Below are 24,331 nucleotides of genomic sequence, written 5' to 3' on the forward strand. Positions count from 1 at the left end.
TCTAAGATTTTGGTGTGTTTTCTTTTGGAATTTTTTACCCATTCATTCTGAAAAAATATTTTTTATCTTTACAAGGGGTAAAAGGAGAAAAAGCCCCCCAAATTTGTAACCCAATTTCTCTTGAGTAAGGAAATACCTCATATGTGGATGTAAAGTGCTCCGTGGGTGCACTAGAGGGCTCAGAAGGGAAGGAGCGACATTGGGAATTTGGAGAGCGAATTTTGCTGAAATGGTTTTTGCGGGGCATGTCACATTTAGGAAGCCCCTATGGTGCCAGAACAGCGAACACCCCCCACATGGCACACTATTTAGGAAACTACGCCCCTCAAGGAACGTAACAAGTGGTGCAGTGAGCCTTAACAACCCACAGGTGTTTGATGAATTTTCAATAAATGTGAAAATGAAAAAAAAAAATTCACCAAAATGCTGATGTTACCCCAAATTTTTCATTTTCACAAGGGGTAATAGGTGAAAATGTCCCCCAAAATTTTAAACCCCATTTCTCCCGAGTAAGGAAATACCTCATATGTTGATGTAAAGTGCTCTGTGGGTGTTCTAGAGGGCTCAGAAGGGAAGGAGAGACATTGGGCTTTTAAAAAGCAAATTTTGCTGAAATGGTTTTTGGGGGGCATGTCTCATTTAGGAAGCCCCCATGATGCCAGAACTGCAAAAAACATCCCACATGGCACACTATTTGGGAAACTACACCCCTCAAGGAACGTAACAAGGGGTGCAGTGAGAATTTACACCCCACTGGCGTTTGATAGATTTTTGTAACAGTGGGCTATGCAAATGAAAAATTACATTTTCACGGACCACTGTTCCAAAAATCTGTCAGACACCTGTGGGGTGTAAATGCTCACTGCACCCCTTGTTACGTTCCGAGAGGGGTGTAGTTTCCGAAATGGGGTTACATGTGGGTATTTTTTTTTTTTCTGTCTATATCAGAACCACTGTAACCAGCAGCCACCCCTGTGCAAATCACCAGTTTAGGCCTCAAATGTACATAGTGCGCTCTCATTCCTGAGCCTTGTTGTGCGCCCGTAGAGCATTTTTCGTCCACATATGGGGTATTTCCGTACTCAGGAAAAATTACGTTACAAATTTTGGAGGTCTTTTTTTCCTTTTACCTCTTGTAAAAATGAAAAGTATGGGGCAATACCAGCATGTTAGTGTAAAAATTTAATTTTTTTACACTAACATACCGGAGTAGACCCCAACTTTTCCTTTTCATAAGGGGTAAAAGGACAAAAAGCCCCATAAAAATTGTAGCGCAATTTCTCCCGAGTACGGAGACACCCCATGTGTGGCCCTAAACTTTTGCTTTGAAATATGACAGGGTTCTGACGTGAGAGAGTGCCATGCGCATTTGAGGCCTAAATTAGGGATTTTCATAGGGGTGTACCCTAATGCAAGCATCCCACTTGCCTCCGCCACCACAAATACTGTACGTCAGTTTTTCCCAAACAGGGTGCCTCCAGCTGTTGCAAAACTCCAAACATGCATGGAGAGTGAATGGCTGTCCGGCAATACTGGGAGTTGTTATTTTGCAACAGCTGGAGCGGAAAATTAGCAGCATCTCAAACTTGAAGCGGGAAACTTGCTGTAAACCCCTGCCCATGTGAATGTACCCTGTAAATTCACGTGTGTGTGTGGGGGGGGGTTCGGCGGCAAAACTACAACTATAGTTATGCAACAGCTAAAGGCACACAGTTGGGAAACACTGAGTTAGGAAACAGACAACTGCAGTGTTTCCGCACCATTGTCTGTTTCCCAACCCATGTGCCTCCAGATGTAGCAACAGGAGGCAGACGGGTTGGGAAACACTGAGGTAAGGAACAGACAATGTTTCCCAACCAGTGTGCCTCCAGTTGTTGCAATACTACAACTCCCAGCATGCCCAGACAGCCAAAGGGCATGTTGGGAGTTGTAGTCATGCAACAACTGGAAGACAACAGTTTGGAGACCACTGTGTAGTGGTTTCCAAACTGTAGCCCTCCAGATGTTGCAAAACTTCCACTCCAAGCATGCCCAGACTGCCCAGGCATGCTAGGAGTTGTAGTTTGGCAACATCTGAAGGGCCAGATGTTGCCGAACTACAACTCCAAGCATGCCTGGACAGTCTCGGCATGCTTTCAATTGACATCTGGAGCGCTACAGTTTGGACACCAGTGTATAGTGGTGTCCAAACTGTGTCCTTCCAGATGTTGCAAAACTACAACTCCCAGCATGCTGAGACTGTCCAGGCATGCTGGGACTTGTAGTTTTGCAACGTCTGAAGGGCCAGATTTTACAGAACTACAACTCCCAGCATGCCTGGACTGTCTGAACATGCTGAGAGTTGTAGTTTTGCAACAGCTGGAAGGACATCTTCACTGCTGCATCTGACACTGCCACTGCATGCACTTTGCCTGCCGCCGATCCCTGGTCCCCACGCTATGATTGCAGGTAACTGCCGCCAGTCCCTGCCGCATCCACGGCCCCCGCACCATCGCCGCCATCTTCCCCCGCTGTGCTCCGACATCCAGGGGCAGGCAGAGTGGGTGAAATAAACTTTCACTCACCCACTCCTGTATATTTTACATAACACCCCTGTCTGGATTCCTATTAAATATTTTCTTAGGATTCCACCATGTTTAGGAAGCTCATTTGGAATGGGCAAAGAAGCGGGTGGTTTGTCTATTCCAAATCCTTGACTATAATTTTTAGCGTCACAGGTTCAACAGTTGAATGGGTGGGCACGATTTGCTACTATGGGGCATACGGGAGATTTAGTTTCCAGGCTCATTGGTAAAGTGACCCCTATTTATCTGCTGGAAATGGCTGCACAGACTCACCCCCCCAGACCTCCTTCCTACCTTTATTCTTATCAGTCAGGTATGGATAAAATTTAAGACTCTTATGTACTATCCTGTTTTTGTTACATATTCTCCTCTTTGGCATAATCCTGGTCTATCTGAACTGTGTTCATTACCTGATATCCCTCTTTGGATTACTCATGGGATTTTGTATCTCTCCCAGGTGTATGATGGGCCGACTTTGAAGTCATTTGCTCAACTGCAGGAGGAATTTATTCTACCTCACAAATTTTTTTATCGTTACCTACAATTGTGACATGCCCTTGATGCGCAGTCTCGGGCTTGTCGGCTCATCTGTAGTGGTAAATGATGTGTTCACACAGATCTCTACTAAAGGTGTGATCTCTGTGCTGTATAGGGAATTGCTGTCTTCATATCATGGGGCCTATCCGTTGAGTATTAAGGATAAATGGGAGGTGGATGTGGGTCCCATATCGGATGAGCAGAGGACACAGATTTTACCTATAACCCCGCGGCTTGCTGTGTCGGAGGCCCACCGGGTGTCCCAGATTTTTCTACTACATCGGGTGTATCGTACTCACGCCTTTCTGCATAGGATTGGGGTACAGCCAGATTCCTGCATTCCTCGTTGTTCCTTGCCCGGTGCTCACTTGCTTCAAGTGATGTGGGACTGTACTCATCTTACACAATTTTGACATGATGTGGGACAGTTGATTAGGAGAGTGTATGGTTGTCCGTTCAGTTTGTCAACCTTGACATGTGTCCTGGTATATTTAGATGGGCTGGATGAGGGTGGTGGCTTGTACATTGGTATTAGTAGGATTTCTACCAAGCTTGTAAATTAATTGCACAGCATTGGTTGCGAGCCTTCCCACCTACTATTTCTGAGTTGACTATAAAATTAAATCATATCATTAGACTGGAAAAAGGTGTATATCTTAAAAGAAAAGCCTTACGTAAATTTGAGTCCATTTGGGGACCTTGGATCGATACCCCTGGTTTGCCATCCACTTATTTGCTGAGAACTCCTATGGAGGTGATTTTGGGGCGATTAGGGGGGGTCTGGCCACTAATACTGTCTAAGTTCTGTTTGTGACCTCTTCTTGTTTCATCTACATTGTCGTTTTGTGTCTGTGTTGGTGTGTTATGCTGTCTAATTTTCAGTTTTCTATGTACGGGTTGCGTCTGACACTTGTTGTTGCCCCCTCTTTAGTATTATATGATATTACACTTGTTCCCATGTAAAGCCTATACAGTATTTTTGCATATGCTTTTTGCCTTGACCATGCTTCTTATATGTGGGATGATTTATTGTATTGTACTGCAATTTTTCCCATGATATTGTTCTAGTTTTTTTTTACTGTGAGGAAAGGACATGGGGGCTGGGGAGGGTGTTTCTGTGAGGGTGGGATTTTTTTGGGGGGGGTGTCCTGGGTCTATGTATGTTTCTTGTTTTTGTGTGCTGTTTGTTTTATATAAATAATGTTTAATAAAAATTTCTGATTTAACCCCTTAACGACGCAGGACGTATATTTACGTCCTGCGCCGGCTCCCGCGATATGAAGCGGGATCGCGCCGCGATCCTGCATCATATCGCGTCGGTCCCGGTGCTCATCAACGGCCGGGACCCGCGGCTAATACCACACATCGCCGATCGCGGCGATGTGCGGTATTAACCCTTTAGAAGCGGCGGTCAAAGCTGACCGCCGCTTCTAAAGTGAAACTGAAAGTGACCCGGCTGCTCAGTCGGGCTGTTCGGGACCGCCGCGGCGTCCCGAACAGCTGATCGGACACCAGGAGGGCCCTTACCTGCCTCCTCGATGTCCGATCGACGAATGACTGCTCTGTGCCTGAGATCCAGGCAGGAGCAGTCAAGCGCCGATAATGCTGATCACAGGCATGTTAATACACGCCAGTGATCAGCATAGGAGATCAGTGTGTGCAGTGTTATAGGTCCCTATTATGTTAATAAAGGTCATTTAACCCCTTCCCTAATAAAAGTTTGAATCACCCCCCTTTTCCCATAAAAAAAATAAAACAGTGTAAAAAAAAAAAAAAAAAAAAACACATGTGGTATCGCCGCGTGCGTAAATGTCCGAACTATAAAAATATATCATTAATTAAACCGCACGGTCAATGGTGTACGCGCAAAAAAAATCCAAAGTCCAAAAAAGCGTATTTTGGTCACTTTTTATACCACTTTTTATACCAAAAAAATGAATAAAAAGTGATCAAAAAGTCCAATCAAAACAAAAATCATACCGATAAAAACTTCAGATCACGGCGCAAAAAATGAGCCCTCATACCGCCCTGTACATGGAAAAATAAAAAAAGTTATAGGGGTCAGAAGATGACATTTTTAAACGTATAAATTTTCCTGCATGTAGTTATGATTTTTTCCGGAAGTGCGACAAAATCAAACCTATATAAGTAGGGTATCATTTTATCATGTATGGACCTACAGAATAATTATAAGGTGTAATTTTTACCGAAATATGCACTGCGTAGAAACGGAAGCCCCCAAAAGTTACAAAATGGCGTTTTTTTTTCCGATTTTGTCGCACAATGATTTTTTTTTCCGTTTCGCCATGCATTTTTGGGTAAAATGACTAATGTCACTGCAAAGTAGAATTGGCGACGCAAAAAATAAGCCATAATATGGATTTTTAGGTGGAAAATTTAAAGGGTTATGATTTTTAAAAGGTAAGGAGGAAAAAACGAAAGTGCAAAAACGGAAAAACCCTGAGTCCTTAAGGGGTTAAGAAAAATTCCCCCATGTCTTTATGGATCTTGCTTTGTGCACATGTCGGAACAGAAAATAGTTAAAATAATTCAATTGTTCAAAATATCTTGGTATGCTGAATCATTTACATTTCCCTTCATTGGAACTACAGGGCCTTGGACAACCCCTGAAAAACTATCCTATAGCATTATCCCTCCTCCACCAAACTTTGCAGGTATTTATCAAACCCAGACTCCTCCATCGGACTGCCAGATAGAGAAGAGTGATCACATGTGTCCACTGCTCCAGAGTCTGGTGGAGGCATGCTTTACACAATTCCATCTATGACTATGTTCAAACGGCAAAATATCTGAAGAAATATTCCACTCGGACATTCCACTGCAGCAGAGTCCCATTGATTTCAATGGGATTCTGTTGCACTGCGCACGTGCCAGAATTTCTGTGGCAGAAAAATCCAGATTCCGGTGTCTGCAGAAAGAATAGACTTGTCTATTCTTTCTGCAGATTCCGCTCGGAAATGTATTGCCATCTATGAAATGGTGCATTTCTAAGTGGTCTTAGCGCCCGCCAAATCATTCAAATGTGATTTCTGGGTGAATATTTCACACATTTTCAGCCATGTAAACCCGGCCTAATGCTTGGCATTGTAACGTTGCATGCAACTGCTCAGATATTCCATTCCATGCCATGAAGCTCCCAGCTCACATTTGTTGTGCTGAATTTAATATCAGATGAGGTTTGAAGTGTTGGTACACATTTTCTAAAATTTCACTTAGGCACAGCATTTCCTATGGTTTACTCATTGTGCCAAACTTGTGACTTTTTTATACACACCAAAAAGCTAAGCCATGCCTGGGCTAGTGTATATTTGTATATATTCGCATTATAAATCCCTGACCACTGCAATATGCCAACCATGCCACAGTACATTCAAATAGTTTTCTTCAATTAATGTAAATGCATGTTTCTAATATTTGTGACTTTTTGGTCTATTGTGCAAATTTTTGCTACATTTTACTACCAAAAATAGTGTAAAACTAATGACAAATTCCCCCCCAGTGAGCGCATAATGACTAATCAAGTTAATAGACAATAATTTTTAGAAAGGCTTACTTGGTAATACTCTTGCAGTAGCGCATTCTTAAGGTCCGGAGTTGTCTGCAGCCTTTCTGTAAGTATTTTAATGCCTTGTCACTGAGATGGATATCACCAGATATATCAATGATGTGGAGATAACGGCAGCCCCCAGAAAGATACTGGATGCTTATATCTGTAATCTAGATAAGATGCAGGTAGTTTGTATTACCATTAATAAGAGTTTTTGTGATTATTTTTGACAATACTTATTTTTTTAACACTTATACATACAGTGGGGATCAAAAGTTTGGGCACCCCAGGTAAAAATTTGTATTAATGTGCATAAAGAAGCCAAGGAAAGATGGAAAAATCTCCAAAAGGCATCCAATTACAGACTAGACATTCTTATAATATGTCAACAAAAGTTAGATTTTATTTCCATCATTTACACTTTCAAAATAACAGAAAACAAAAAAGTGGTGTCGCATAAAAGTTTGGGCACCCTGCAGAGTTAATATCTTGTACTGCCCCGTTTGGCAAGTATCACAGCTTGTAAACGCTTTTTGTAGCAAGCCAAGAGTCTTTCAATTCTTGTTTGAGGTATCTTTGCCCATTCTTCCTTAAAAAGTCTTCCAGTTCTTTGAGATTTCTTGGCTGTCTGTCACACACTGCTCTTTTAAGGTCTATCCATAGATTTTCAATTATGTTGAGGTCAGGAGATTGTGAAGGCCATGGCAAAACCTTCAGTTTATGCCTCTTGATGTAATGCCCCGTGGATTTCGAGGTGTGTTTGGGATCATTATCCATTTGTAGAAGCCATCCCTTCTTTAACTTCAGCTTTTTCACAGATGGCATCAAGTTAGCATCCAAAATTTGCTGAAATTTTATTGAATCCATTTTTCCTTCTACTCGTGAGATGTTCCCTGTGCCACTGGCTGCAATACAACCCCAAAGCATGATTGATCCACCCCGATGCTTAACAGTTGGACAGAGGTTCTTTTCATTAAATTCTGTTCCCCTTCTTCTCCAAACGTACCTTTGCTCATTCCGGCCAAAAAGTTCAACTTTAACCTCATCGGTCCACAGAACTTGTTTCCAAAATGCATCAGGCTTGTCTATATGTTCATTTGCAAAGTTCAAATGCTGATTTTTGTGGGGAGGACGTAGAAGAGGTTTTCTTCTGATGACTCTTCCATGAAGACCATATTTGTACAAGTATCTCTTTATAGTGGAATAGCGTACCAGAACTCCAGTGTCTGCCAGATCTTTCTGGACAGATTGCGCAGTCAAACATGGGTTTTGAATTGTTTTTCTCACAATCCTGCGAGCTGTTCTGTCTGATATTTTCTTGGTCTTCCAGATCTTGCTTTAACTTCCACTGTTCCTGATGACTGCCATTTCTTATTTACATTCCGAACAGAGGATATTGCCATTTGAAAACGTTTTGCTATCTTCTTATAGCCTTCTCCAACTTTGTGGGCCTCAACTATTTTCAGTTTCAGATTTCTAGACAACTGCTTAGAAGAACCCATGGTGATTTTTGGGGAAAGGTCATATGAGTCTGGGTATTTAAAACCTTTGAGATTGACATAACCTGGTCTTCCCAGATGATGATTGAGAACAATCCATGACACTGGCAGGTCTCAGCTTTGCAAAGGGGGCAGTGCACGCTATAAATTCTGCAGGGTGCCCAAACTTTTGCAGATGCCATTTTTTTGTTTTCTGTTATTTTGAAAGTGTAAATGATGGAAATAAAATCTAACTTTTGTTGACATATTATAAGAATGTCTAAACTGTAATTTGATGCCTTTTGGAGATTTTTCCATCTTTCCTTGGCTTCTTTATGCACATTAATACAAATTTTTACCTGGGGTGCCCAAACTTTTGATCCCCACTGTACATAGCACTCTTTTTACTTATTTATAATCATATTTGTTTTCTCTTTTGAGTGGCAATTAAGTTGATGTACTTTATCAATCCCCGATGCTTGGTGAACCTTCCTGTCCTCCTAGCTGCATTGTGCAGAATAGGAATGTCTTCAGACAGCCAAGATAGTCACATAGTATGGTATTCACCAGCCCTATTGGTAACAACTAATGCCAACTTCAGTTTACTGTATTCTGGCAATGAATCATATTGTGGAATTTATTGAAATAATGCTATCCACCCACCCATTGCTGCATAGTCACACTCCCCTGGAGTCCATGTGACTTATGACATACTGTCTCTGGCCACATGGAATGCTGGGAATTGTCATAGACAAAAGTAAAATAAAAACACTACAGCAAGGGCAAAGGGGCACACAGAGGTAATAGAAGCATATGACATGACCCTTTCTCTGTCTGAACTGACAAGGAGTCCATTAGTCTCTAAGTTACATTCCATGAAGCATAATAACATTTCCAGGCTTCTCCTGCCTATGAATAATACATAAATTGGCCGATTCTTGTTCAGAGTGGAGCTACATTGTAGTTTTCCATCCTGTTTGGTGAAAGTCCCCAGCATGTTGGCACCATTTACCTAGGCATTTGGAAACTTGCTGCACCCTCATGTCCCTGGGGTTTAAAGGGGTACTCCGGTGGAATTTTTTTTTTTTAAATCAACTGGTGCCAGAAAGTTAAACAGATTTGTAAATGACTTCTATTAAAAAATCTTTACCCTTCCAGTCCCTTTTAGCAGCTGTATGCTGCAGAGGAATTTATTTTCTTTTTTGCCTTTTTTTTTGTCTTATCCACAGTGCTCTCGGCTGACACCTCTGTCCGTGTCAGGAACTGTCCAGAGCAGCATAGGTTTGCAATGGGGATTTTCTCCTGCTCTTGACAGTTCCTGATACGGGCATCAGGTGTCAGCCGAGAGCACTGGGGCAAGACAAAAAATAAATTAAAAAAGAAAATAATTTCCTCTGTAGCATACAGCTGCTAAAAAGTACTGGAAGGGTACAATAGTTTTTTAATAGAAGTCATTTACAAATCTGTTTCTGGCATTAGTTGATTAAAAAAAAAAAAAAAAAGTTTTCCACCGGAGTATACCTTTAATTTTTTTTTATACATTTGTTTTTTAATTTTCATATTTGATTTTAATACAGATTATCAAAACAAGAATTTATAGAATTGGTAGTGCCATTTCCATCTTATTTGTACAAGGGTCTCAGTTTTTATATTTTACAACTTATATGGCTTACCTTTGGGCATCCAGAAATATTAATGGATGTCAGCATCTTACAGCAAAATGCTATTGTTTTCACAGTGTTGTTTGATACTTGCAAACAATGAGAAATATCCAGCGCTTCTAGATCCTTTGATTGATGGCAGAATTTCTGTAGGGACATATAGACAGTCAGGATTAACTATGTGGTATCTGCTTTTAATCAAACATATAAAATAGACTTAGTACTGACCCTAAATGTTTGTAGGTAACCTATTTTATAAGCCTCCTCACATGGTGGTTTAATGCTATGGCTAGGCCTCAAGTTGTTGTATCTGTTTACATTAAATGGAAAATAGGTATTGTACAGCAAACTTCAGAGATCCCAGTGTTTATCTGGTAGAGATGAGCGAACTTACAGTAAATTTGATTCGTCACGAACTTCTTGGCTCGGCAGTTGATGACTTTTCCTGCATAAATGAGTTCAGCTTTCAGGTGCTCCCGTGGGCTGGAAAAGGTGGATACAGTCCTAGGAGACTCTTTCCTAGGACTGTATCCACCTTTTCCAGTCCACCGGAGCACCTGAAAGCTGAACTCATTTATTCAGGATAAGTCATCAACTGCCGAGCCGAGAAGTTCGTGACGAATCGAATTTACTGTAAGTTCGCTCATCTCTATTATCTGGTATTGTCACAGATGAGGACAGTAATGCATATTAAATGATAGAATGACATCTGGCTATCATCAAACCTACCACTGCCCTGTGTAGAATAGATTCACATTTCGCATTAAGTTTTTTGGGGACTGTTGTTTTTTTAAGTTATTAAATACAGTACAGTAGTCAGGTAGCAGTAGACTGTTAATACTGTATTTTAGGGGAAGGTATGAAGATCTGACCCAAAGCATTCTCCACCCAAAGATATGAAGGGAGTCTAAGTAATCTCATGATCTATCGGTTTATTAAAAAGTATTTATGACCCTTAATCTTTATCAACCTCTTTAGAACACTCCTAGGCTCAGCAGATTTCTTACTTTTAGCTGCATAACATTCCAATTTATAGCCTTATTAAATGGAGCAAGCCTCTTGTCTCATCTATTGCTGTCCATGCGACACAGACTACAAATCTATGCCAGCTAAGAGCTAGTTTTCTAAATGTTAAGGTTGTGGACCATCTGAGGCCACACCCCTTTACACTAAGCCCCACCCTAAAAGTGATAAGCACAGTTCACAATCCTTCAAAAAGTTTTGCGCAAAAATATATTACATTCTTACAACAAAATACTGGAATACTTACTTTACTTCATTATTTATTTCTTTTTTGTCCCACTATCAGACTTTTGAGTATTGTTGTTGTTATAATAATGTGTTAGAATACCTACAGTATGTATTTAAATGCATTATAGTCTGTACCTATAGAATGCAACTATAAAACAGTCTGTCATTGTGATCGCAATGAAATTGTGTTACACAGGGGGCAGCTCCAACCCTTTATTGATGCAATTATAATTGTAGATTTTGGCATTCAGGTGTTGAAGGGCCTGTGCCATGTGTGGTGGCATTCATAGCTGACCCTTAGGAGGTAATAATGTAGGCAAATATGTTGTTACTTTAAATCTTATGTCAACTATCAAATGATTTTCAAAGGAGATCCTATGCCTTAAATATTTCTGTATGTAAAACACCTTATGGTTTAAATGGTCCCTGACATTATTAATAAAAATGAATATGTTATAGATTAGCCTATTTATAGTACTTTTCTAATATAAGTTAACCCCTAAGGCTATGTTCACACGCCAGGATTTCTGCATGGAATTCTGCATAAAAATTCTGCATGAATTTATAGCCAATACACTTTAATGGGATTTTGCTGTCCCATTCACATAGCAGAATTTCTGCTGCTGAATTTCCACTGCAGGAATTCTATTGAATTCAAGAGGGGAATTCATTTATGCAGAATTTACTGCAGAATTTTTATGCAGAATTCTGTGCAGAAATTCTACTGTGTGAACATAGCCTGAAAGTTTGACCACCAGGGGTCCTCCTTCTGGTCCTGCCTGCAGTCCTCATTGCAGATTGTGTCCTTCAGCAGTCTGGCAGAAACAAAAGTCACCAAATGCAGGTGGGACCTAAGCTCAGCACAGTGTATAGAGCTGAATATTTCAACTTCCTTTCCCTTTGAGCTAAGCTAGACTGTAAAGTCATGATAACTTCAGTGCATAGTAATGAATATTGTGCAGAATATTCTGCTAAATATTTGACCTCCCTTTGCAAGATGCTGGGCAGGGCTAACACACTGTAGAGTTCAGTGCAGAGAGCTGAGGGGGGGGGGGGGGGTGCGCCTTAGCTAATCACAGCTGCTCACACACTGAACTGCTTTCAGCTGTGTGTTGCAGAGTGAGGGAATACGTTCTCCCCAGTCTGTGGAGCTGACTGAGACTGAATAGAATATACAGAACAATATCAAGGTAGAAAACTAAAGAATAATTTAAAAAAAGGAAGTGAACTGGGAGGATTAAAAATGTATCAAGCTCATAACAGATACTCTTTAAATGCAGAAGCCAGCTAATAATCGTAAGGGTTGAAGATCATGTTATGAATCATGTTTTGTACAGAGCTATAACAAGGCTTCCAAAAAGGTACATAGGGCCTTTGCTGTACCTTTGTGTGTCTATGAATAAAACAGCATGCTCATTTTCTTGTCACATGTACTAAGGTATTCTACTTTAGGAGTAAACTGAACCTTCTAAGTCTGTATGGCAGCAGAAAGAGTCCTTACAACTCCATACTAGATATCCAGTATAACCAATGTATCTAGTATAATTTCATTGCTTATTGTTATACTATATTTAGCAGCTTCTTTTTAACCATCCTTTCTAAGGATTTTAACAATCCTTTCTAAGGTTTCAACAATGAAAAATGACTGAACCTTGTCTATACAGCTGCATCAGCATTTGTCTGGCACATAAAATATTAACATCTTGCAAATATTAAAATGTTTCCTACATCTCGCTAGTAAAGTTAGAACAGAAAAAGCAGCTGTCTTGTTACTTTAAAAGTGATATTCTCACAGCTGCATTACATGCTAATTCTTTAACTTAGTAAATTGTATTATGTTTTAGACAAAGCTAAGAAAACCAAAGAAAATCCCTAATGTGTTTCCTCTGTAAAATGTACAGATTTCTGGATGTTACTGCCAATAATTTCCTGCCCAGAACAGAAGCTATTTAGATGTAATGAGATGTAAAAGTGAAGGTCAAATTATACAAGACCCTGAGAAGCCCAAAAGGTCTGCTGTGTACATGGAAACACCCTTAATCAGCATTTTCCAAGAAAATTATGGGAAGGACTACATACATTAAATAATTCTTTATCTAGTACTCACAAATTCCCCAATGCTGTACACTCAAATTGGTTCCTGTCCCCAGGGGGGCTCACAATCTAAATTCACCTATCAGTACATTTTGGAGTGTGGAAGGAAACCGGAGTACACAGGGTAAACCCATGCAAAGGTGGGAAGAACAGAGTCAGCATAAAATGTAGTTACAATGTACATAAATCTTAATGTTTATGTGAATACCAGGACAACTTTTTTTCCTGTGGCAGCACCCCAAATGGTGAGCTGATAGATGGTCAATCTGCAGGAACCCCTGACAATCGCATGTTGGGGATGCTGCTGGCACATCCTCATATCAGGAAACAGACCTCTTTACTGCTATAATAGAAAACCTTACCAGAAGGGTAGATTCTATTAGACCTTGAACTGCAACCACAAAATAATTTGTTAGTTTGAGCACTGATATTAGGCATTAGTTCATCACTCCTTTCTAATAAGGAAAGCCCCATGAAATAATGTCTATATATGGAACAGTTATGTTGTTGATAACATTAAAGGGAATGTGTTGTCAAAAAATGACAGATTGTTTAAATGGGCATTGTCAGAACCTTTTATATGTTGTACATCTTGGCAAAACATTAAAGTGTACCTGTTGCTTTAACAAAAACCTTTGATATAATGTAGATAATACCATAATATGTATATTTGTAATATCGTTGATTAAAAATGTTTTTTTTTTGGTGAAACAATTCTGTCCTTGCAGTTATTGACTGTGAGAAGACCAAATACAGGAAGTGAGGTCAGGACAAGCAGGGCTCTGTGCAGGTTCCTGGCTTGTCAATCATCCTGCTGTCACAGGGCCCACTGCACAGAGCCCTGCTTGTCATCAGTGCACAGAGCCCTACCTGTCTGAGGGGTCCCGACAGAGGAGCCCTATCAGACAGGAGAGAGCACAGAGTACTAGCCCACCCTCACTTACTGGACTTTTTCCATGCCTGTGCTTCAGCTTGGACAAAGCCATGATTTCTATAAAAAGGAAATAACATTTTCTTATGAGGTATATTAGAAAGGTTAATGTTTTGCCAAGATGTAGAACATATAAAAAGTTTTTGAATCTGACAGCCCATTTAAATCAGGTTTTTATGTTTAAAGGAGTACTCCAGAACAAAATCTTTTTAGACCATGATAAACCTCTGCTGAAGTTATATAAGTTTGTCATTTACCTCCATTACGATTGTTACGCCGAGCGCTCCGGGTCCCCGCTCCTCCCCGGAGCGCTCGCAACATCTTCGCTACGGCAGCGCCCCGGTCAGATCCACTGACCGGGTGCGCTGCGATACCGCCTCCAGCCGGGATGCGATTCGCGATGCGGGTGGCGCCCGCTCGCGATGCGCACCCCGGCTTCCGTACCTGACTCGCTCTCCCTCGTTCCTGTCCCGGCGCGCGCGGCCCCGCTCCCTAGGGCGCGCGCGCGCGCCGGGTCTCTGCGATTTAAAGGGCCACCAATTAGTGTTTTCACCTGTGCACTCCCTATGTATACCTCACTTCCCCTGCACTCCCTCGCCGGATCTTGTTGCCCTTGTGCCTAGTGAAAGCGTTCCCTTGTGTGTTCCTAGCCTGTGTTCCAGACCTCCTGCCTTTGCCCCTGACTACGATCCTTGCTGCCTGCCCCGACCTTCTGCTACGTCCGACCTTGCTTCTGTCTACTCCCTTGTACCGCGCCTATCTTCAGCAGTCAGAGAGGTTGAGCCGTTGCTAGTGGATACGACCTGGTCACTACCGCCGCAGCAAGACCATCCCGCTTTGCGGCGGGCTCTGGTGAGCACCAGTAGTGACTTAGAACCGGTCCACTAGCACGGTCCACGCCAATCCCTCTCTGGCACAGAGGATCCACCTCCTGCCAGCCGGCATCGTGACAGTAGATCCGGCCATGGATCCCGCTGAAGTACCTCTGCCAGTTGTCGCTGACCTCACCACGGTGGTCGCCCAGCAGTCACAACAGATAGCGCAACAAGGCCACCAGCTGTCTCAACTGACCGTGATGCTACAGCAGCTACTACCACAGCTTCAGCAATCATCTCCTCCGCCAGCTCCTGCACCTCCTCCGCAGCGAGTGGCCGCTTCAGGCCTACGACTATCCTTGCCGGATAAATTTGATGGGGACTCTAAGTTTTGCCGTGGCTTTCTTTCACAATGTTCCCTGCACTTGGAGATGATGTCGGACCAGTTTCCTACTGAAAGGTCTAAGGTGGCTTTCGTAGTCAGCCTTCTGTCTGGAAAAGCTCTGTCATGGGCCACACCGCTCTGGGACCGCAATGACCCCGTCACTGCCTCTGTACACTCCTTCTTCTCGGAAATTCGTAGTGTCTTTGAGGAACCTGCCCGAGCCTCTTCTGCTGAGACTGCCCTGCTGAACCTGGTCCAGGGTAATTCTTCCGTTGGCGAGTACGCCATACAATTCCGTACTCTTGCTTCTGAACTATCCTGGAATAATGAGGCCCTCTGCGCGACCTTTAAAAAAGGCCTATCCAGCAACATTAAAGATGTTCTGGCCGCACGAGAAATTCCTGCTAATCTACATGAACTCATTCATCTTGCCACTCGCATTGACATGCGTTTTTCCGAAAGGCGTCAGGAGCTCCGCCAGGATATGGACTTTGTTCGCACGAGGCGTTTTTTCTCCCCGGCTCCTCTCTCCTCTGGTCCTCTGCAATCCGTTCCTGTGCCTCCCGCCGTGGAGGCTATGCAAGTTGACCGGTCTCGCCTGACACCTCAAGAGAGGACACGACGCCGCATGGAGAATCTCTGCCTGTACTGTGCCGGTACCGAACACTTCCTGAAGGATTGTCCTATCCGTCCTCCCCGCCTGGAAAGACGCACGCAGACTCCGCACAAAAGTGAGACAGTCCTTGATGTCAACTCTGCTTCTCCACGTCTTACTGTGCCTGTGCGGATATCTGCATCTACCTTCTCCTTCTCTACTATGGCCTTCTTGGATTCCGGATCTGCAGGAAACTTTATTTTGGCCTCTCTCATCAACAGGTTCAACATCCCGGTAACCAGTCTCGCCAGACCCCTCTACATCAATTGTGTTAACAATGAAAGATTGGACTGTACCATACGTTACCGCACGGAGCCCCTTCTAATGTGCATCGGACCTCATCAAGAAAAAATTGAGTTCTTGGTCCTCCCCAATTGCACTTCCGAAATTCTCCTTGGACTACCGTGGCTCCAACGCCATTCCCCAACCCTGGATTGGTCCACAGGGGAGATCAAGAGCTGGGGTACCTCTTGTTTCAAGGACTGCCTTAAACCGGTTCCCAGTACTCCCTGCCGTGACCCTGTGGTTCCCCCCTGTAACCGGTCTCCCTAAGGCCTATATGGACTTTGCTGATGTGTTTTGCAAAAAACAAGCTGAGACTCTACCTCCTCACAGGCCTTATGACTGTCCTATTGACCTCCTCCCGGGCACTACTCCACCCCGGGGCAGAATTTATCCTCTGTCCGCCCCAGAGACTCTTGCTATGTCTGAGTACATCCAGGAAAATTTAAAAAAGGGGTTTATCCGCAAATCCTCCTCTCCTGCCGGAGCTGGATTTTTCTTTGTGTCCAAAAAAGATGGCTCCCTACGTCCTTGCATTGACTACCGTGGTCTTAATAAAATCACGGTAAAGAACCGCTACCCTCTACCTCTTATCTCTGAACTCTTTGATCGCCTCCAAGGTGCCCACATCTTTACCAAACTGGACTTAAGAGGTGCTTATAATCTCATCCGCATCAGGGAGGGGGATGAATGGAAGACGGCATTTAACACTAGAGATGGACACTTTGAGTATCTGGTCATGCCCTTTGGCCTGTGCAACGCCCCTGCCGTCTTCCAAGACTTTGTTAATGAAATTTTTCGTGATCTCTTATATTCCTGTGTTGTTGTGTATCTGGACGATATTCTGATTTTTTCTGCCAACCTAGAAGAACACCGCCAGCATGTCAGCATGGTTCTTCAGAGACTTCGTGACAATCAACTTTATGCCAAAATGGAGAAATGTCTGTTTGAATGTCAATCTCTTCCTTTCCTAGGATACTTGGTCTCTGGCCAGGGACTACAAATGGATCCAGACAAACTCTCTGCCGTCTTAGATTGGCCACGCCCCTCCGGACTCCGTGCTATCCAACGTTTTTTGGGGTTCGCCAATTATTACAGACAATTTATTCCACATTTTTCCACCATTGTGGCTCCTATCGTGGCTTTAACCAAAAAGAATGCCAATCCTAAGTCATGGCCTCCTCAAGCGGAAGACGCCTTTAAACGGCTCAAGTCTGCCTTTTCTTCTGCTCCCGTGCTCTCCAGACCTGACCCATCTAAACCCTTCCTATTGGAGGTTGATGCCTCCTCAGTAGGAGCTGGAGCAGTTCTTCTACAAAAAAATTCTTCCGGGCATGCTGTTACCTGTGGTTTTTTTTCTAGGACCTTCTCTCCGGCGGAGAGGAACTATTCCATCGGGGATCGAGAGCTACTGGCCATTAAATTAGCACTTGAGGAATGGAGGCATCTGCTGTAGGGATCTAAATTTCCAGTTATTATTTACACCGATCACAAGAATCTCTCCTATCTCCAGTCTGCCCAACGGCTCAATCCTCGCCAGGCCAGGTGGTCTCTGTTCTTTGCCCGGTTTAATTTTGAAATTCACTTTCGCCCTGCCGATAAGAACATTAGGGCCGATGCTCTCTCTCGTTCCTCGGATGCCTCGGAAGTAGAGCTCTCTCCGCAACACATCATTCCTCCTGACTGCCTGATCTCCACTTCTCCAGCCTCCATCAGGCAAACTCCTCCAGGGAAGACCTTCGTCTCTCCACGCCAACGCCTCGGAATCCTCAAATGGGGTCACTCCTCCCATCTCGCAGGCCATGCGGGCATCAAGAAATCTGTGCAACTCATCTCTCGTTTCTATTGGTGGCCGACTCTGGAGACGGATGTTGCTGATTTTGTGCGGGCCTGCACTGTCTGTGCCCGGGATAAGACTCCTCGCCAGAAGCCCGCTGGTCTTCTTCATCCTCTGCCTGTCCCCGAACAGCCTTGGTCTCTGATTGGTATGGACTTTATTACAGACTTACCCCCATCCCGTGGCAACACTGTTGTTTGGGTGGTCGTTGATCGATTTTCCAAGATGGCACATTTTATTCCTCTTCCTGGTCTTCCTTCAGCGCCTCAGTTGGCAAAACAATTTTTTGTACACATTTTTCGTCTTCACGGGTTGCCCACGCAGATCGTCTCGGATAGAGGCGTCCAATTCGTGTCAAAGTTCTGGAGGGCTCTCTGTAAACAACTCAAGATCAAATTAAACTTTTCTTCTGCTTATCATCCTCAATCCAATGGGCAAGTAGAAAGAATTAACCAGGTCCTGGGTGATTATTTACGGCATTTTGTTTCCTCCCGCCAGGATGACTGGGCAGATCTTCTACCATGGGCCGAATTCTCGTACAACTTCAGAGTCTCTGAATCTTCTTCCAAATCCCCATTTTTCGTGGTGTACGGCCGTCACCCTCTTCCCCCCCTCCCTACTCCCTTGCCCTCTGGTTTGCCCGCTGTGGATGAAATAACTCGTGATCTTTCCACCATATGGAAAGAGACCCAAAATTCTCTCTTTCAGGCTTCATCACGAATGAAGAAGTTTGCTGATAAGAAAAGAAGAGCTCCCCCATTTTTTCTCCCGGAGACAAGGTATGGCTCTCCGCTAAATATGTCCGCTTCCGTGTTCCCAGCTACAAATTGGGACCACGCTATCTTGGTCCTTTCAAAGTTTTGTGCCAGATTAATCCTGTCTCTTACAAACTTCTTCTTCCTCCTTCTCTTCGTATTCCTAATGCCTTTCACGTTTCTCTTCTTAAACCACTCATCATCAACCGCTTCTCTCCCAAACTCATTTCTCCTACTCCTGTCTCCGGTTCTTCTGATATCTTCACTGTAAAGGAGATACTGGCCTCCAAAAAGGTCAGAGGTAAAACTTTTTTTTTTGTGGACTGGGAGGGCTGTGGTCCTGAAGAGAGATCCTGGGAACCTGAGGACAATATCCTAGATAAAAGTCTGGTCCTCAGGTTCTCAGGCTCTAAGAAGAGGGGGAGACCCAAGGGGGGGGGTACTGTTACGCCGAGCGCTCCGGGTCCCCGCTCCTCCCCGGAGCGCTCGCAACATCTTCGCTACGGCAGCGCCCCGGTCAGATCCACTGACCGGGTGCGCTGCGATACCGCCTCCAGCCGGGATGCGATTCGCGATGCGGGTGGCGCCCGCTCGCGATGCGCACCCCGGCTTCCGTACCTGACTCGCTCTCCCTCGTTCCTGTCCCGGCGCGCGCGGCCCCGCTCCCTAGGGCACGCGCGCGCCGGGTCTCTGCGATTTAAAGGGCCACTGCGCCACTGATTGGCGCAGTGGTTCCAATTAGTGTTTTCACCTGTGCACTCCCTATGTATACCTCACTTCCCCTGCACTCCCTCGCCGGATCTTGTTGCCCTTGTGCCTAGTGAAAGCGTTCCCTTGTGTGTTCCTAGCCTGTGTTCCAGACCTCCTGCCGTTGCCCCTGACTACGATCCTTGCTGCCTGCCCCGACCTTCTGCTACGTCCGACCTTGCTTCTGTCTACTCCCTTGTACCGCGCCTATCTTCAGCAGTCAGAGAGGTTGAGCCGTTGCTAGTGGATACGACCTGGTCACTACCGCCGCAGCAAGACCATCCCGCTTTGCGGCGGGCTCTGGTGAACACCAGTAGTGACTTAGAACCGGTCCACTAGCACGGTCCACGCCAATCCCTCTCTGGCACAGAGGATCCACCTCCTGCCAGCCGGCATCGTGACAACGATATCTGCAGTAATACCAGACTTCTCCGAAACCGGAAGTTCAGCCACTGATTCTCCTTGATGAATTTCGTACCCTATGCATTCGCTCTGCTGCGGCCATCAAGGTAACGAAACGTCACCATTTCTAAGATCCTCCCTGCTGCCTGCTGGCCGCCCCAGCCTCCTGTGGGTCACTCCCACACTTTGCATATTCATATGATCTTCGTTTGCACAGCCCCGATTTGCTGGGCTGTGCAAACTCCTCTGTATGCCCCCAGCCTATCAACCGCGTCCGTCCGCGCCTGCGCACTGATCTCATGATGTGTTAATATTAGCCAATCATCTCCCCGTTAGTTACGTTGCCGTAACTAACAGGGAGATTCACAAAGGAATTTAGGGGCGGCTTTAGTGGCATGGGCTGCAGTGAGGGGTGTGTTTATTGAAATGAATGGGGAGGGGAGAGACTTGAGTAGGGGAGGGGGGATGAGGAGGGAGGCACGGAGGGACAGGAAACAGAAGCAAGGGAGCTTGGGGGATGACGATATTTACGTCATCCTCCAGGGCTCCATAACCCGGAAGTGCGGGAAATTTGCGGCGATGTGGCAGAGGAACGGCTGAACCAATTTCAGAAAGGAAGACATGCGCATAAAGGTAAAGCAGAGAGGAACATTATGGTCTTAAAAAAAGGTGCATTATAGAACTCCTTTAACATTTTTTAATAATTTGGGTGATTTTTTAAAAATAATTTTCCATTTTGCTATATCCTAAAATCTTGTATTTTAAACCCAGTTGCTGACATGTTCGTGCACCTGGACATATGTATACATCCTGGCAATATCCTGCTCAGCACGATGCGCTGCAGGAGATCGCCGGCAGGACCAAGGTGTCAATCACAGCCGGGTCCCACCGCAGCTGCCGTGACCGGGTTCGTGCCGGTCTCTGCATCATTAACTCCATAGATGCTGTGATGAGTCCTGATCAGGGAATCAATGGGGTTAACAGGGGGGGGGGGGATGTCCAACGGTGATCCTGCCATGTGATTGCGGAATCCTGTTGGTTGCCATGGCAGTAGGAGGCCAGCTGATAGCCCCTGGTCTGCCTAGTACGGCAGCCTGTGAGGTGTCCATCCATAGTAGGCTAGATTGCACAGGCTGCATGTCAGCAGCCTGTGCAATCCAGCCTGTGGAAAACTGCTAAAACATGACAATAAATCTCTGTGAATAAATCTGTAAGTGTGTTAAAAATATTTGTGCTCAGGGTTCCAGACATGTACTAGTGCCTGAGGACCCTACATACATACCCGTGCCTAACGTGCCATAACCGCGTATTGAGGGCACGCCTATAGAGGGCATACCCTATGGTAAAATAATAAATTAAGGGAGGGTTAGGAGGGTTCCACCAATTATGTATGCCCCGCCTGAGCAGGGAAGGGGAAGTTATATACTCACGCCCCTCCCTTAATCCCTACAAGCCCCACCTAGAGGTGCAAGGGACGTAAAATACTTACGCCCCTCGCACAAATACAGCCCTATGGGCTTTATACTTGTGTTCAGGGCTCCAGACATGTACTAGTGCCTGAGGACTAGGGATCGACCGATATCGATTTTTTAGAGCCTATACCGATAATCTGTGGCCTTTCAGGCCGATATTCCGGTATAAGCTATCAGCTATTTTCAGCCATTGTTCCTGTAGTCGTGACAGGACTTGCGACCCTCGTGCCTGAAAACGTGACAGGTCTTTGTGAATTTTAGCCATCGTGCCTTTAAACGTGACAGGTTTTTGTGGAATCATTGTGCCTGTAGATGTGAAAGGTCTTTACGAAACCATCATCCCTGTAGATCCTGATAGGTCTTTGTGACAAACCTTGTGCCTGTAGATGTGACAGGTCTTCGTGAAACCATCTTGCCTGTAGACATGAGAGGTTTTTGCAAACCATTGTGCTAACCGCATGCCCAAAATAACATACTAACTGCATGCTCAGAATAAACATGCCAATCATATGAACAGAACAGAAAACACGCTACCTGTATGTACCTAACCAAAACACTCTACCCTAATCCTGGAAAACATGCTAACTGTATGCACGAAATAAAACACGCTAACCATACACACAGAAAAAAAAAAACACGCTAACCATATGCATAGAATAAAACAGACTAACTGTAAACACAGAATGAAGACACTAACCGTATACCCAGACTAAACACTAACCAAAAGCACACACAATATAACATGCTAACCATGTGCACCTAAACACATACTAACCGTAAGCACATAAAACAGACTAACCGTCTGCATGTGACTATTCTGACCGTAAGGACAGGATAAACACCCTAACTGTACGTACTGATCAATATGCTAACGGAAAGCACAGAATACAACATGCTACTCGTATGCCCGAATAAAACGCTAACCTTAAGCATAGTGTAAACACCCTAACCGTATGCACAGTATAGACCTGCTGACCGTAAGCACAGAAAAAGCCAGAATAAACATGCTTACAGTATGCACAAGACACACAACATACTACTCGAAATGTACTTACACTGGAAAACGAGCCGGTAACAATAATCTATGTAATGCATTCCCCTGCCGACTTGGTAGACACCAGAATATGCTCATATAGCTGCAATAAACATATGCATGATATGAAATCTGTAATTGTATATATTTACAATATATGTACAGCATGAGATGCCACGGACATCCAAACGAAAGCTAACCACGAAATAAGTACACACACCAATGTACTGCACCACTGAATAACCGAATGCACTCCAAACATGCTAATCCTATATACGCAATAAACATGCTAAGCATAGATACCCGATAGAACTTGCTAACCATACCCAATAACATGCCAACCATGAACGAAGCTTTAAACATGCTAAACCGTATGTATATAATAATATATTCTGAAACCGGATACGCTGAATAAAACAAGCTAACCACGTTCCCAAATAACACGGTAACCGTGTGCACGGAATGGCACGCTAACCAGATGCATGATTGAGACACGTGAACCTGAATGAGCCGAATGAAGCAAAAATGCACAGGATGTGCCTATGCAACACCCGCTATACCCACTGTAAGAAACGTCCAAGCAGGAACGCTTAGGGGAAACCTTGCAACAATAACTAACCACTTGTTGGTGCAAACATACCAGCACACTGCATCAAGCTGGAGCGTTTAAAAAAAAAAAAAAACATGCAGAAAATACTACGAACTCAGGTACGGTACAAATGCTCTGAGCGTGAGCACAATACAATGCCACTAGCATATTTTTCATATAGAACCTCATGCGCGAATATACGGTATGAATGCAATGAATGTACGTGCAGTATGGATGCTGCAAGAACAAATGTGTGGTATAAACGCTTAGGAATGGACGAGCAGAATAAAACTATTAACGAAGTGCAGTATAAACGCTATGTATGTTAGTGCAGAACAAGTGCTATGAGCATATGTATAGCATGAATGCTACTCAACCAGAACAATGCTACGATCTTATAAGCAAGTAAATGCTATGAAGCGTATGTGCAGTATATTGTTATGAATATATGTGCAGTACAAATGCTATAAGCATATATATGTGGTATAAATGATATAGGCAGTATAACTGCTGTGAGTATAAGTGCGACATAAATACTGTGAGCGAATGTGGTATAATTGTATGAGTGTATATGCTGTGTAAAGCTGTGCGTGTGCGAGCATTATAAGTGCTAGAAGCGTGTGTGTGGAATAAATGCTATGAGCATATGTGTGGTATAAATGCTAAGAGAATATGTGCAGAATACATGCTATAAGCGTATAAGCAGTATGCATGCTTATGAACAGCATAAATGCTGTGAGTGTACGTGCGTTATAAATGCTATTAGCATGTCTGCTGTATAATGCTCTGAGCGTATATGTGCAGTATAACTGCTATGAGCGTGTGTGGTATAAATGTTATGAATGTATGTGCGGTACCAATGCTATGAGCAGTATTAATGCTATAAGCGTGTGTGCAGTATAAAAGCTAGAGCGTATGTGTGATGTAAAACTATAAGCGTATGTGCAGTATAAATTCTATGAGTTGTGTACAAAATAAATCCGATGAGCGTATATGCAGTATATATGCCAGGAGCAGTATGAAAGCATATGTGCAGTATGAAAGCTTAGAGCATATGTGCAATATAAATGCTAAGAGTGTATGTACAATATATATTCTAAGAGCAGTAACGTTTATGAGCGTATATGCTGAATAAATGATAAAAGCATATGTGCGGTATAAACTATGAGCGTATGTGCCGTATAAAAGCTATGGTTATATGTGCAGAATAATGCTAGGAGCGTATATGCAGTATACGTGCTATGAGCGGTAACCATGCTATGAGCGTATGTGCTG

The 24,331-nt window shown here is 43.8% G+C and overlaps 1 protein-coding gene across 2 annotated transcripts in view; it reads right to left on the reverse strand.

Moving 5' to 3' along the window:
* Positions 1–24,331, reverse strand: part of FBXL13 (F-box and leucine rich repeat protein 13) — a 278,659-nt gene that overhangs the window by 4,862 nt on the left and 249,466 nt on the right. For both annotated transcript variants that reach the window (XM_056573484.1, XM_056573483.1), the window contains 2 exons: positions 9,821–9,955; positions 6,676–6,839 (listed from right to left, as the gene is read on the reverse strand). In XM_056573484.1, the coding sequence (XP_056429459.1) occupies positions 6,676–6,839; positions 9,821–9,955 (299 nt within the window). The remainder of the gene's footprint in view (positions 1–6,675; positions 6,840–9,820; positions 9,956–24,331) is intronic.

This window comes from Hyla sarda, chromosome 4 (assembly GCF_029499605.1).
Source record: "Hyla sarda isolate aHylSar1 chromosome 4, aHylSar1.hap1, whole genome shotgun sequence".
Lineage (NCBI taxonomy): Eukaryota > Metazoa > Chordata > Amphibia > Anura > Hylidae > Hyla > Hyla sarda.